This window comes from Caretta caretta, chromosome 8 (genome assembly GCF_965140235.1).
Source record: "Caretta caretta isolate rCarCar2 chromosome 8, rCarCar1.hap1, whole genome shotgun sequence".
In the NCBI taxonomy this organism is placed as follows: domain Eukaryota; kingdom Metazoa; phylum Chordata; order Testudines; family Cheloniidae; genus Caretta; species Caretta caretta.
Genome location: NC_134213.1, coordinates 109,226,782 through 109,242,150, shown reverse-complemented (window position 1 = coordinate 109,242,150; position 15,369 = coordinate 109,226,782). Strand labels below are relative to the sequence as shown.

The following is a 15,369-nucleotide window of genomic DNA, read 5'->3' as shown; positions in this document are numbered from 1 at the left end:
TTTCAGAAGCAGCCAGGTGCCTCTCTGCATCCTTAGTGAACCAGATACCTTTAAAAACCTGTAGCTAGATGACTTGCCAAAGTCTCACAGCAAGCCTGTGCATAGCAGGGAACTGAACCCAGGTCCCCCAAGTCCCAGGCTAGCACTCCAACCACTGAGCCCTTCTGCCTCTCCATGTCCCTCACTTACCCTACCTGAAGTTTTTGAGCACTTCACTCTAAAATGTCTAAGGTGAACTCTTCCCAGATCTACAAGAAGCTTGTTCTTCATGAGAACTAAGTTCAGGTCCAGTGGCTTTGGGAGTGATCTGAATGCAAAACCAATCTCAACATGTTGTGCCAGGATAAACAGGACTACCCAGGTAATTATAGATCTGACAGACTGGCATCGAGCCTGGGCAAAATAATGGAATGGATGATAGGGGACTCAATTAAGGAGGGTAATATAATTAATGCCAGTCAACACAGATTTATGGAAAATAGCGCTGGTCAGAATAACCCGTTTTTTTTTAATGAGATTACAGGTTTGTTTGATAAAGGTAATGGTGTTGATGTAATATAATTAGACTTCTGTAAAGCAAATGTGTGGTACAACATTTTGAACTAGAACGATGCAGTGGTGGGGGGGAGGGATAGCTCAGTGGTTTGAGCATTGGCCTGCTAAACCCAGGGTTGTGAGTTCAATCCTTGAGGGGGCCATTTAGGGATCTGGGGCAAAAATTGAGGATTGGCCCTGCTTTGAGCAGGGGTTGGACTAGATGACCTCCTGAGGTCCCTTCCAACCCTGATATTCTATGATTCTATATTCTATGATGCAAAACTAACATGGCACTCAAATGGATTAAAAACCCGCTAACCACTAGGTTACAAAAAGCCAATGCTGCAACGGCAAATGTCCTTCTGGAATGTCCTAGTAGGAGCGTTGTATGTAAGACCACAGGAGGTAATTCTTTCACTCTACTTGGCGCTGGGAAGGCTTTAGCTGGAGTGTCATGTCCAGTTTTGGGAACCACACTTTGAGAAAGATGTGGACAAACTGCAGAGCGTCCAGAGGAGAGCAACACCAATGGTAAGAAGTTTAGAAAACAAGACCTATGAGGAAAGATTGAAAGAAACAGGCATATTTTAGTCAAGAGAAGACTGAGGAGGAGAATTTATAACCATCTTCAACTATGCAAAAGGTTGTTATAAAGGGGGCCGGCAATGACACAGCTGGGAGCAGTGTGAGACACAGTTCGAGATGCATTTAACAGCATGGCCTCAGACTCTTTCCGCCATGGAAATGAACAGTCTGGGAGATTTCCTGACTGGTTTTCTCCTTTGTAGGTAAAAGGCTCAGACTCACATCAAGGGATTGAAGTCACCTCTCCTCTTCAGATGTGTGTGGTTTTGGAAAAAACACAGGTAAGTGGATTGACTGGTTCAGGTGACACTCTGAAACAATTTGTGTGTGTGTGTGTGCAGGGAGAGGGTGATGGGAGTGGGGGGAGACTTGGGATGCAAATGCTATGAAACTTTGTCTCTATGGAATATGATGTAAGGTGGATCCACCATCAGTGCTCCAAGATCACCCACTGCTGGAATGATTAATAATCTTTGAAATTATTAAAATGGGAAACCACCAAACACTAATTTAATCATTGTGGCAGGCGCTGAAAGAGCCCTTAACCAGCTCCTGCCACTCCAGCCCCATTCAGAGAGAATAGACTGGGGCTGGGTGAACTGCCCTATGTTTGCCTGGTAACTGACCACACCTACCAGCCTCATTAGCAGGAGCTATAAGGCTGGAAGGAAGTCAGAAAAAGTTGGGGGGTGGAGACTAGGAGCTCAGCCTCAGCCTGTTGGGATCCTGGAAATGGGTGGCCTCCTAAAGGACCTCTCCCAGCCTAAGGGGAGGATCCACAAGGTCTGGGATCTCAATTAAGTATGGGGGACAACTAAAGACATAACAGGGACAGGGGTGAGGTCACAGGGCTAAACGAAGAGAACCTGACGGGGACACCGAGCAGAGAACCCTGGACAGTGCCCACTGCTCCTCAAAGGTGTCAAGGGAGCCAGCGGATGCCGCCCAGAGGAACTCTGCCCAGATGAGTGAGACCAGGGAGGAGTGGAAATAGGCCTCACAGTTGCAGAGCACTCCCTTGTCTAGCATCCTCTTCCTGGTGGCGTAGATGGCTACTTTAGCTAGTGCCAGGAGGAGGTTGATGGGGAGGTCTCGCAATTTAGTGGGGCCACGGACAGGGTGTGCAAATATAAACAAGTGTGGGGAGAAGTGCAACCAGAACTGCAGCAGGAGGTTCTGTAGGAGTCGGACTAGGGGCTGCAACATGGCACACTCCAGATACACATGTGCCAGAGTCTCCCTCACGCCGCAGAAGGGGCAGGTGTCCAGGATGGGGGTGAACCGTGCCAAGAACATGCCCGTGCTCATGGCCCCGTGAAGGAGCCGCCAACTGTTATCCCCGGCGGGCTTTGGGACCAGGCTGGAGTATAGGCTGGCCCACCGGGGTGCCTCACCCTCCAGAGGCGGTAGGAGGTCCCACCACTTCGTGATGGGGCAGGGGGCGAGGACGTGAAGGGTGTGGAGCATGAGCGTGTACAGATGTTTCCTTGGCATGGTCCAGAAATGAACTGGCTGCAATTCGTGCAGCTGGCTCACAGTGAAGGGGTGGGATGGCCGGGTGGGGCCACGGGGCAGAGTCCCGATGAAAATGTCCAGAGGGCCTGGGGTGTAGGGTGGGCAACCTCCCGCAGGACCCGGTCAAGGTAGGCCCGAGCAGTGGGTGGTAAAGTGGCCCTCGCCTCCTGAAGTACGTGCTGGGGAGTACGAGGGCCGGAGAGCCCCATGCACTGAGCGAGCATCAGGGGATCCAGCCAGTCTCCCCAGTCGTAGTCCAGGAGGTCTCTGACTCTAGTGACTTCTGCGAGGACCAGCCTCTGTTGCACCGAGTGGGACTCCGCCACCTGCACATAGAGCTGGGGGTTGTGTAGCAGAGGGAGTAGGAGCCTCTTAGTCTGTTGCTGGCCAGGCCTGTGGTAGGCCAAGCAGCTGTAAAGCCTGTATATAGCTGGAAACTGGTGGTGGGAAACTGATCACAAATAAAGAACACGGGTGTTGCACCAGACTAAAGTGTCCCTGATTCACGGAGGAGAAGGGGCCAAGGGGCCGAATCCAGAGGAGTGCAGTGTGTACCCCATTACAACCATAAATTCCTTTATTAAATCCAAAGATAAACTTATACAATTACTCTAAACATGCCTAAAAAGCCTGAATAATAAGCAATGCATCCAAACAGTAACAAAACCTGTATAAGCATTTGATCAAGATACTTACAAATGGGCTAAAAGCAAGGGGTGCTTAGACCCATATTGGTCGGCTCTTGCTTGGTCAGGCAGGTATGATCAGTGAACCCTTTAAGAGTTTACTATTTATATCTTTAACAAACAAGTGATGTCACTTTGATGTGACTACAGCAAAAGACAACTGGAGACAGTTCACCCTTATTTCCAGCCTTAATCCAGGTAAGATTTACAACCTCTTTTCTTCCCAAGGCCTTTCCTCCCTCCTTCCTGCTGTCCAACAGGTTCCCCATTGCACCTGGGCTCACACAGGCGTTATTGGTGTGTGGGCTGGGGAAGGGTCATGTTGGCTTATTTAAAGACAGATTCTCTTTGTCTTATTTAAAACCATCTACAGCTTCTCCTATTGGTCAGAGGCCTTCTGTTTAGAAACTTCCCTTTATCTCACTAGTAGTTCTTTGAACCAGACGTCCTCCCTACTTTATTCCTTCTGGCCTTATCATTTAACTTATCAAGCTAACTTTAATTCTTTAATTTTGTACTTATTCTACACCCACCTCCTGGCTGAGATTATGGCTACCAGGAATGCAACCTTCATAGATAGGCGAGACACGGAACATGTAGACAGTGGTTCCAAGGGTGGCTTTGTGAGCACCGAAAGAACAAGGCGTAGGTGCCACTGAGGAGCAGGGTTCCTTAATGGCAGAAAAGTTCTAACTTGGCCCTTCCAGAACCAGGCAGTCAGCAGGTGAGCAAAAATTGAGTTCCCATATGAAGGTGGGTGGTACACACTGATTGGTGCCAGGTCGATTCATAAAGAGCTGATGGAAAGACGAGCTACTTTGAGGGAAAGAAGATAGTTCAGAATAAGGAGAATACCTGCAGCTTCTGGGGATATAAGTTTTTTTTGTGCCCAGACAAACACTTCCACTTGGCTAAGTAGCCTTTCCGAGTGGAATCTTTTCAACTATTAGTAAGGATGCTTTGCATGGCTTCAGAGCAGAAATGTTTTAGAGTTGATGCCCATCCAAAAACCCATGCCTGAGATGGAGTGCTTGGGGGTTGGAATGCTTGATTCTGCCCTTCCCCGGGTCAGGCTATTGGAAAAGGGTTGAATACTGATCGATGAGTAAGATGACAGGAGTACAAGTCTCTGGAATCAAAACTGTCTGGTCCAGTTGGGGGTGATGATGATGACTCGTGTCTTGTCCCAATGAATCTTCTGCAAGACTCAAGATAGGAGTAGAGTAGCAGCCGTGTTAGTCTGTATTCGCAAAAAGAAAAGGAGTACTTGTGGCACCTTAGCGACTAAGCTGCATCCGATGAAGTGAGCTGTAGCTCACGAAAGCTCATGCTCAAATAAATTTGTTAGTCTCTAAGGTGCCACAAGTACTTCTTTTCTTTTTAAGATAGGAGTAGTAAGGGAGGGAAGGCCTAGTTCAGATGATCTGACCACAGAAGGAGAGTGTCATCCTACGAATGAAGCCCTAGGGCGCCTCTGGAGCACTATATGTTACACTTCCTGGTTGTTTGAGAGGTGAACAGGTCCGTGGTGGGGGTTCTCCATAGAGCAAAAATACTGTCAAGTATCTGGGGGTAGCCGGGTTAGTCTGTATCCACAAAAACAACAAGGAGTCCGGTGGCACCTTAAAGACTAACAGATTTATTTGCGCATAAGCTTTTATGGGTAAAAAACCCACTTCTGAAGAAGTGGGGTTTTTACCCATGAAAGCTTATGCTCCAATAAATCTGTTAGTCTTTAAGGTGCCAGCAAAAATACTGTTTACCATGGAGTCATGTAGCTCCCACTCCTGGTTGATAGCAAAGTGTCGGCTGAGTGTGACCATCAACTCATTTTGATTCCCTGCAAGGTAAGCTGCCAAAAGCCTGATCTGACTGCTGATGCACCAATTCCATGGATTGAATCCTTCTGCACACGGGGATGGATCTCACTGCTCCCTGCTTGTTGATGTAAAAGATGGTTGTCATATTGTTCGACATTACCAAGACATGGTGACGTTGTATGAATAGGAGAAAGGCTTTGCAAGCCTCTCAGATTGTCCACAATTCCAGAATGTTCATATACATCCCAGTCTCTTGGGATGTCCAAGTGCCGTGCTGTATGACTGTCCATCTGGGCTCCCCAGCCTAAGAGGGAGACATCTGTAATGATCACTGTGCCTGGTGATGGGGAAAGAAAGGGAACACTTATGCATATTTGGTGGGGATCCTTCCACCATAGTAGAGATGATTACTGTGGTAGGAACTGTTACTTTTGTGTTCATGGACTGTTTGTTTGATGAGTACACTGTCTGAAGCCATGCCTGTAGGCAACGAAGATGGAGTCTGTCAAACGATGTGATGTGAGTGCATGAAGCCGTATGTGCCGAGAGAGAGAAATTTTGGTTGATGTTCAAGGGTTGTTCATGACCTGATCTATAAAGTCATTGTTTGGAACATGTCCATTGGCAGGTAAGCCCTTGCCATGACTGAATTTAGGGACACCTTGACAAAGTCTAAAGTCTGTGTTGATCTTAGGCTGGCAGACACTGCCTTCAAAATTCTCCAACTCTGGGTGCATGGAAAACGTGTACCCATGGTGGAATATACAGAAGGGCCAGCACTTGAAGAAGAATCTCTGTTACTGGATGGAAGAGTACAAGCAAACAATGGGACACCACCAGTCAGTACCCTGGACAGTGGTCTCAGCACACCAACAGCCTAACCTTAGTCAATTTTTTTGTAGGCATCATGGTAAAGGAAAGTCTTAAGGAGGAATTTGAAGGAAGTGTGACAGAGTCGGGCTAGATGGCTATAGGAGAGTAATAGAAGGCAGATATATTAGCCCCAGGCTAAGTAGGTCCCTTTTCTCTGGGTAAGGTAACAGGGAAGGTTCCAGAACAATCAGGAACCTTCTGGAGACAATTAAGACAGACAGGCTGATTAGAACACCTGCAGCCAATCAAGAAGCTGCTAGAATCAATTAAGGCAGGCTAATCAGGGCACCTGGGTTTTAAAAAGGAGCTCACTTCAGTTTGTGGTGTGTGTGTGAGGAACTGGGAGCAAGAGGCAGTAGGAGCTGAGAGTGAGAATGCGGACTGTTGGAGGACTGAGGAGTACAAGCATTATCAGATACCAGGAGGAAGGTCCTATGGTGAGGATAAAGAAGGTGTTGGGAGGAGGCCATGGGGAAGGAGGCCAGGGAGTTGTAGCTGTCACACAGCTGTTCCAGGAGGCACTCTAGACAGCTGCATTCCACAGGAACCTGGGCTGGAACCCGGAGTAGAGGGCGGACCCGGGTTCCCTCCAAATCCTCCCAACTCCTGGTCAGACACAGGAGGAGTCGACCTGGACTGTGGGTTCAGAAAAACAGCCAAGCTGAGGGCTGCCGTGAAGCTCCAAGGCGAGCAAATCCACCAATAAGCACCAGACCCACCAAGGTAGAGCAGGAACTTTGTCACAGAAGATAATGAGGTAGCTTTGCAGATGTTTACGGGGAGCTCCTCTTAAGCCTGAGGGACAGCATAGGAGAAAGCATGAATATGCTTGTTTGAAAATTTAACAAGTAGAAGATGTAGGCTGACGTCCTCGGCTGATAAGAGCAGGGAGTTGACATTACGAGAATGAATGAGATACGCAAAGTAGGGATAGGCCATGAAAGGCCTGGAAAGTGAAGACAAGCAGCTTATATTTATGTGATAGAGAAGCGGGAGCCAGTGTAGAGATGCAAAGAGAAGGGTGACATGGTCAAAGCAACAGGCTAGGAAAATGATCTTTGGAGCAGCGATCAGAATGGATATAAGCAGGGAAAGACGGCATTTGTCAAGGCCAGACAGAAGGATGTGGCAATAATCAAGAAAACTATGAGAACGTGGATGACAGTTTTAGCTCTCTGGGTGGACAGAAAAAGGCCTTATCTTAGAGATGTTATGCAGAAAGACTTGGCAAGATTAAAACATAGCCCAGATGCAAGGACTTAGACAGAGGTTTGAGTCGAAGATGATGCCCAGGTAATGGGCCCAAGTGACAGGCGGGCAGATGGTGTTGTCCACAGTGATCAAGTAAGCAGGTAGTGAGGAGGATACGGGGGGAAGGTCAGGAGCTGTTTTAGCCATGTTGAGCTTGAACTGATGGCTAGACATCCATGAGGAGCTGTCAGAGACAGGCCAAGATTTTAGTCTGGACAGGAGACATGCCTAGAGAAAAGGTAGATCTGAGAGTCATCAGCATCCAGCTGGTAGTTGAACTGGTATTTGTGGATGAGATTACCCTGTACAGGTGTGTAGAGAGAGAAGAGGACCAAGGACAGAGCCCTATGGAGCCACCATATAACATTGGGAGTGCAGATGAAGATCTCCCTCAAAAGGACATGTTGAATGTGTGACTAAAGACGTAGGAGGAGAACCAGGAGGGGACAAAATCACCAAAGCCCAGGGAGGACAGGATTTCCAAAAGAAGAACAGGTTATTAGAGACTATGGCAAGAGTGCTTTCAGTGGAGTGTAAGGGTGGAAGCGAGACTGGAGAGGGCCTGGGATGGAACTCCAGACAGCAAGTTCCACACTTTGTGTTAGGCAGGAGGACAGATGAGATGATCAACAGTGGTCCCTGCTGGCCTCGATTATCTATTATTTTAGACAGTGCATTCAATGAACTTTATAGATGGGAGGGAGATGGGGCAGTAGTTGGAGAGGCAAGTGGGGTCAAACGAGGGTTTTTTAATATAGGAAAGACTAAAGCATGTTTGTATTGTGAGAGGAAAGAGCACGAGGAGAGTGAGAAATTACGGAGAAGAGCAAAAATGGGTGCGAGGGAGATCAGGAGATGGGACGGGATCAAGGCAAGTAGAGGCATTAGAGGAGCGTAGATAAGAAACAGAGCATCTGTGCTTCTGTTCCTGCAGCTCCCTCTGCTATGACCCTCACAACATGGAATCTCGAAGGGTGGTACAGGGTTGCTCATTTTCCCCTTGGATGGATTTTTTCATTCCAGCACTGGTGCCTGGGGAATAGCTATTGCGAGTTTTACAGTAAACAAAAATTCTTCTGCTCATGGCAGGGAGTGCTGTGTCCAGGTGAAACCCAACAGCAACTCCTGGATTCAACCTCCGTATCAATATTCAATAGAGAACAAGATGCCATATAAATGGCCAGCTCCATGCCATGTTTACAGGCAGAACTGTTCTACAGCCATTCCCAAAGGGAAATGAGACTCAGGCTGCGAGGCTCCCTTGGACCTGACAAACAGACAGCAGTGGTCATGCTTGGCATAGTACATGGTCTTTATTCAATAATGGGAGGCAGGGGAAAGGGAGGAGGCAGTGCAACCTTCATGGACCTCCTTACACAAAAGCCAGGAGAAGAGTTTTCTCTGAAGCCGTTCAGGTTCTGCATTCGGATGAATGAAGCGTATGGACCCTTCCAGGCCAGACCAGGTGGGAGACAGGCTTTCCCTTGTCTGGGGAGCTCCTACCCCAAGCATGTGGCCACCAGCAGCTCCGCACAAACCCTCCAGCATTGAATAAAACCAGAGGAAGGAGACAGCCTGGAGCTCACAGGATGGGAGAGCCCACCCAGAAATCTCCCTGCTGGGGATTATGAGTGGAGGCTTGAGGGGATTTGACAGGCATGGAAGGAAATCCTGGAGTGGCAATTGGCAGGAAGAATGCTGGTGTTGTGTGGTCAGCCAGGACGAGGCTCCTCCCTGCTCATCTCTGGTATGGATGCATTGAGGCAGATTTGATGTTGGTTTTTATGCCACTGGGTATCTTACCTAGAGAAGAAAAAGGAGTTGTGAAGTCACTTGTAAGATAAATCGTCTGTACAGGAGAGCACCACCAAAACATCAGTGCAGAAACAGCCCTATTGGGAGCCATCCAGTCCCAACCCCAGGCTCTAGGGCAGGCTGGTTAGAACATAAGAATGGCCACACCAGGTCAGACCAATGGTCTATCTAGCTCAGTATGCTGTCTTCCAACAGTGGCCAATGCCAGGTGCTTCAGAGGGAATGAACAGAACAGGGAAATTATCAGGTGATCCTCTCCTGTCATCCAGTTCCAACTTCTGTCCCATCCTAAATAAATCCTTCCCCTCTTCTTCCTGGTTACACCCTCCATCACATGTTTGCAGGCAGGTAGATTTGCTACCATTGCTCATTATTTTGGCCAAGCCATACATTATAATTTGCTCTGCTATAGCACTTTCCATTTCACAAGGATCTCAGAGCATTAATGACTAACACTAAACACTGTCTTCCTCAATGTTAATTTAGAGTTAAGACTGCTGCTCAAAGGTGTTTTCCATCAATACTATCATTGCACATCCAGGAACTCACCAGTAGGCAGAGTTATATCCACACTACCCTCAATTAACACCTCCTTCCCCAAACATCATACCCCCCACCCCTGGATTCTGTGGCAGCTTCAAGAATAATTTAGAAATTTGAGATTTTTAGTGAAGTAAATAGGAGCATGAGTAATTCAATCAGCTCAGCTTTCCTTATGATTTTAATTCAGTTGTTTCTGGGCTGCCCTAAATTCAGTGTTGTGTGCTACAGAATTCTGTATTGACACTACATTGTCATTTCATTGCAGAAGCTGTGGGGGGAAGTGGCAGCTGGGCCTCCCACACCCTAGGAATGGGAGCATTTGGAGAAACACATTAACTGGAGGTTTCTGCTAACAGGACCAACCATGAAATTGCTAACAGTGCTGACATTTACATTGTCGTGGTTCATAATTATCACCCCACTGAGATAAATGAGGCCATTCTACCTCTCTGGGGCATTGTTTCAGGATGTTTGCTGACACCAGCAGACACCATTGCACTGGTTATGCTGGGTTATATTTCAAAGGATTCCTTCACAACTGTAAGGGCTAGAAATGTGTGTTTTGAATAAAGCTGAGTTTCTGGAGGACACTTACGCATCGCAAATCCATGGGCCTGGATCCTAACACCAAACTTAGCCAGAGTCTGCATCTACGTAACTTCCTTCAGCTTTGAGCATCCACAGCACTCACATTCTATTGCTCAGAGTCATGCCCATGGCGTGCCTTACCGCTGACTTCAGCATTTCTGGCTAGTAACCGACATGACAATCGAGGTCCAGACACCCCCCGGAGAGAATGGCAGTGAGCCACTGATTTACAGAACAAGAATACAGTATGCAAAGTATATTGAGTAAGATCTTGTATCACAGCTTGTCATGTTCTGAATGTGATGGCCATAATGAAATAGGTGTACAGACTGGTTATGAATCTAAGTATTTTTATATAGAGAAAACTGTGCTAATAACTGGTACTACAACTTCAACTCCACCTCATAGCAGGGAGGGGCACCTCCTAAGGCAAGTGGCTCCATGTAATCATCCATTGTCCAACCCAGGAACAGATAATGATGAATGATGAGAGTTAATAGGGAGACACTGAGACATCCCCAGCTATCACCTCAAGATGGAATTTCCCCACTCTGAATAACTACATGTCACCATAGTTTTGGGGGGACCCCTTTAAAAAGGAGGCTTTCATCCAGAAACTGAGGGACACCTCTAGGCAGGAAGCTGTCAGTGAATGCCAGATTCCACCCACAGCAGGGCACACACCGGGCAACTGTTCAGAGACAACAGGCAGCTTCTATTAGCAAAGGGATTTTATCGAACATGGAAATGTAAATCAAGTTTGCGTCTTTATGTTTATTTTCTGTGTAACTTGTTCATGCTGGATTCCCTGACTAGTTCATCTCTGAATCTCTGGCTTTTCTTGGAAATCCACTGATGTCAGCCATCTGAACGGTAGCTGCACAGCATTAAGGACCGCAAGGTTACAGGGCAGGTGGAGACAGAACCCCATACCCATCTGGATGGTCCCCAAAACCTCACAACAGATCACAGACTTTTCAAGTAAAAACAAATCCATCACTGAGAGAGCTTAACTTCTCTGAGGTGGGAGTTAGGAAGGTGCAGAGGGTGGGGGGGTAGGGTCACACTCCCAGGGCGCTCACTCTCTGCTGGGGAGCAAATACAGACAGAAGACGCTAGCCTGCAGACTGCATGCATGGTCCCCAACAGGATGCTGTGCATTCTGACATGTCTGGTTGCAACATGCTGGGAAATGTCTTTATTAAAACAGGATTCTCGGTCACTCCCAGCAGAGTGGATGAGCGTGGGCCAGGAGTGGGCTTTAACCCATGTTAAAGATCCACAGAGATTAGTGTGGCTTGTGCTGAGGTGTGGGAATAAGCTCAGTTGCACTGAGGTGAAGCCTCATGTCTAGATTTCCCTTGTACTAAGAGAATATGGGTTCGTTTCACCGTTTGTATCCCTTTGTTGACTCCAGCTCTGAGTTGTTGTTTAATGGCAGTTTGGATCATATTGTGGGTTAACCTAGATCCCCAAGATACCGCAGTCTACTCAGCTACACCCTGGTGTCCCCCACAACTCCATGAGAGGTCTCCCTCAAAGCCAGGTCTCTCCAGCTCCATGCCACATATGCTCTGCTCTCCCTGCCCTCAGCCCCCATCTTGCCTCAAAGATGTCTCTCTCAAAGCCAGGTCTCCCCAGCGCCATACTGCGTATCCCTCTGCTCTCAGAGCCCGCTCTCCCCGGCAGCACGGTGAACGTGGTGCTTGGGGTAGGACTGCTGGCCTTGATGTCCCTCTCTTCCCCCCCATACACCAAGCACTCTTAGGCATTCTTCTTATTTACCTGGCTGGCCTGCCTGTGACATCTGCACTCCTCCAAGCATAGGCTGCTGTTGGCTGGAAGCACCTGACATCTGGACCTGCTGGATGCCTGAAGCCCCTGCTATGATGGCACCGGCTCCTGGCTGACTTGCTTGGACAGGTCCCCCTGAGCCTGGAGGCCTCCGGTTCGACAGCCCTTTTCCAAACGCCACAGCTGCCACCAGTGCATTGGTATCAGCAGGGTTGAAAGTCTGCTTGTTCTGCCGTAAACCTGCAGGGAAAGAGAAGATTTCTGGAGCATTTCAACAGCCAAGTCCATTGGACAGTTCCCAGGAGGCAACCTGGGCTCACTACTGTCCTGCGTCCGTAACAATGAACTTGGCATGGATACCAGTAGATGAAATAGAATAAGGATGGGCCAGCATGCTAGCGGCACTCAGGAGACCGGGGCTCAATTCCCCCTCAAGGACTCCTTGTGTGACCTCGCGCAAGTCAGTCTCTGTGCCTCAGTTCCCAATCTGTAAAACGGGGACAAAAGCCCTGCCCTGCCTCACCGGGGTGCATGATGGTAAGTTCACTAAAGACCGTGAGGTGCTCAGACACTATGGGACACCTACGATACATCCGTGAGGCTCCATGAAGGCCCCTTTCTCCGAGATGCCATGCTGTGGATTGGCAGGTAGCAATGGAATAAGATGCCACAGCCTTCCCAGACCGTTGGAAAACCAAACCTACTTTCCAGAACTGAACATACATGGTTTCAGGTAACAGGGCCATGCTAGTCCATGTTGGCCACGGATACCAGAAATACCTAAGATCTGTTTTTAAAAACAGGAGGTTTCCTGTACAGATAGAGCACAGAACTTTAGAATTGAGACTCCTTATGGCACACAAAATGGTTATTTGCCTGTTCAGTACCTGCTGCCCTTCAAGATGTGTTGCACATGTCCATTCCCCTTCAGGGTGAGCATGTGTGTTCAAGTGCACCAAAGCCAGAGCTCTTTCCCCATACCAGTACCCATCAAGCACCGCATGCACTGTCTGCGTGCTTGTGGTGTTAGCCAATGGAATAGAGGGGCAGAGCTGTCCTGACCTTCCCTCAGCTCCTTCTTACCAGAAACAGGAAGTTGGAGTCTAAGATAGAGGGGAGGAGGGTGGGTCATGGAATAGATGTGTCAATACAGCTCAAAGAACAACAGTTACAGAACAGGTGAGTAACTGGTTTTTTTTTCTTCTTTAAGTGGTTGCTCACGTCCATTCCACTTCAGGTGCAGTGCAGCAAGGAGGAGGGTTTCAGAGTCTATCTGAACAAGAACTGCAATACAGCTCGTCCAGATCTGGCATCTTCCCTTGGTGCTTGGAAAATAATACGACTCGGGTACATATTTTCACATGTCCAGGTTGCAGCCCTGCAAATGTCACTGATGGGTACCTTACCTAAGGAATGCAGCTGATGCTGCTTGAGCTCTTGTAGAAATGAAGGTTACTCACTTGTAACTGGAGTTCTTCAGGATGAACTCTGCATATTCCCACTCATGGGATATGTTGAGTGATCTGGGGCATGGCTAGCTCTTTATTGAAAAGGCTAGCCAACTTAGTCAATTTTATATATTGTCTTTAGGAAACTACAAAGGTTATTGAAATTCGCAGTGTTAAGAGGAAGCCAGACAACAAAGGTGCTGCCATCTGGGAACAGGTTATCCTAAGAGCTTCAATATCTTAGATCAGTGGAAATTATACCAGAGCTAAAACACAGAATGCAGCTGAGTGAAGCCAACATTTGTTTCCACTTGGGTACATACCTGCTAAACCACAGCACACATGCTACAATCCTCTGACAGACCCTGCTCAGGGAAGAAGCTCAGACAGGCTTCACCAGTTTGGGATGCCTGCCTTCCCTTTGATAGTCTGCCCTGAGGTAAGCAGTAGGCACTCATAGCTGTGAGCAGTGTTCCCTCTAATTTTTCCCACCCATGTGAGGAATGAATTTTGTTATGTGCACCAATATGGAGGTGACATGTGACACATCACCGCCATATTGGTGCCCATAACAAAATTCATGTGGCGGGGTGGGGCCGAGGGATTCAGTGTGTGGGAGGGGGCTCAGGGCTGGGGCACAGGGTTGCGGTGCGGGGTGGGTGAGGGTTCCAGCTGGGGCCACGGGCTCTGGCATGGGGCCGGGGATGAGGGGATTGGAGTGTGGGAGGCAGCTCAGGGCTAGGCATAAGGTTGGGGTGTGGGGGGTGCGGGCTCTGGGGTGGGGCCGGGGATGAGGGGTTTGGGGTGCAGGCTGCCTCGGGACTGTGGCGAACAGAGAGGACCCCCCCCCAGCTCTCTCCCCACAGCAGCACCTGGGATGGGGGAGAGGGGTACCTCTCCCCGCCGCGGCGGCTCCAGCAGAGCTGGGCTGGGTTGGGTGAAGAGCACCTCTCCCCAGCCGTGGCAGCTCCCGAGGGGCTGGGCCAAGCCGGAGGAGGGGCTCCTCTCCCTGAAAGCTCCGGCAGCGTGGGGCCGGGCTGGGGAAGAGGCTGGATTGGGCGGGGGAGGGACTCCTCTCCACAGCCACTCTGGCGGGGCAGGACTGGACCAGGGGAGGGGCACCTCTCCCCAGCTGCAGCACTTCCGGTGGGCCTGGGCCGGGTGAAGGGCTCCTTTCGCCAGCAGCTCTGGAGGGGCTGGGCTGGGGGATCTGCACCTCCCTAAATAACCTGCTGCATGGCTGCACAGCTTACAGGGAACTTAGGTTGTGAGCCACTCCATACAGCACGACAAAGACTATGTGAGATACAACTGAGGTCGGAATCTGCAGCAGAGATACAGATTAAATTAGTCTTTCTTGGAGACCATGTAGGTGTCTTCGCAGGTGGAGCCAAGAAGTCAGATGATCTTCGTGAAGACTGATGCAAAGAATTAATTTAGTTTCTCTGCAATGGTCTTATCATCCTTTTACTTTGTTGTTTAGCCACAGTGGCACTTTTTTTGTTCTCTTACTAGGTTATTTAATTTGGGGTACACATTTAAGTTGAGCCTCTATTACGGTGTCTTTAAAAAGTTTCCATGCAGCTTGCAGGGATTTCACTTTTAGCACTGTACCTTTTAATTTCTGTTTAACTAACTTCTCCATTTTTGTGTTGTCCCCCTTTCTTAAATTAAATGCTACAGTGTTGGGCTGCTGTGACGTTTCCCCCACCATAGGGATATTAAATTTAATTCTATTATGGTCACTATTACCAAGTGGCCCAGCTATATTCACCTCTTGGACCAGATCCTGTGCTCCACTTAGGACTAAACCATGATAGAAAGAACCGGAAGAGATGAAGTGCTCGATTTTGATGGATACTTTGGATTCTTTGGCTACTTTGCATTGGTCTCAGGAGGAGGAACAAGCCTTTA

The 15,369-nt window shown here is 48.5% G+C and overlaps 1 protein-coding gene and 1 long non-coding RNA gene across 3 annotated transcripts in view; one reads left to right on the top strand and one right to left on the bottom strand.

Annotated features, from left to right (window-relative positions):
* Window positions 1–15,369, top strand: part of LOC142073047 (uncharacterized) — a 28,696-nt gene that overhangs the window by 12,575 nt on the left and 752 nt on the right. The window contains exon 2 of the long non-coding RNA XR_012669755.1: window positions 1,326–1,403. This is a non-coding gene — a long non-coding RNA (uncharacterized LOC142073047). The remainder of the gene's footprint in view (window positions 1–1,325; window positions 1,404–15,369) is intronic.
* Window positions 489–15,369, bottom strand: part of MED8 (mediator complex subunit 8) — a 32,273-nt gene continuing 17,392 nt past the window's right edge. Inside the window, exons 6-7 of one of the 2 annotated variants that reach the window (XM_075131929.1) lie at window positions 11,999–12,247; window positions 489–1,091 (exon numbers count right to left, since the gene is read on the bottom strand). In XM_075131929.1, the coding sequence (XP_074988030.1) occupies window positions 1,078–1,091; window positions 11,999–12,247 (263 nt within the window). In that variant the 3' untranslated portion in view covers window positions 489–1,077. Of the gene's footprint in view, window positions 1,092–8,561; window positions 9,071–11,998; window positions 12,248–15,369 lie in introns of those variants that run through there. The other variant, XM_048862539.2, reaches the window with a different exon arrangement.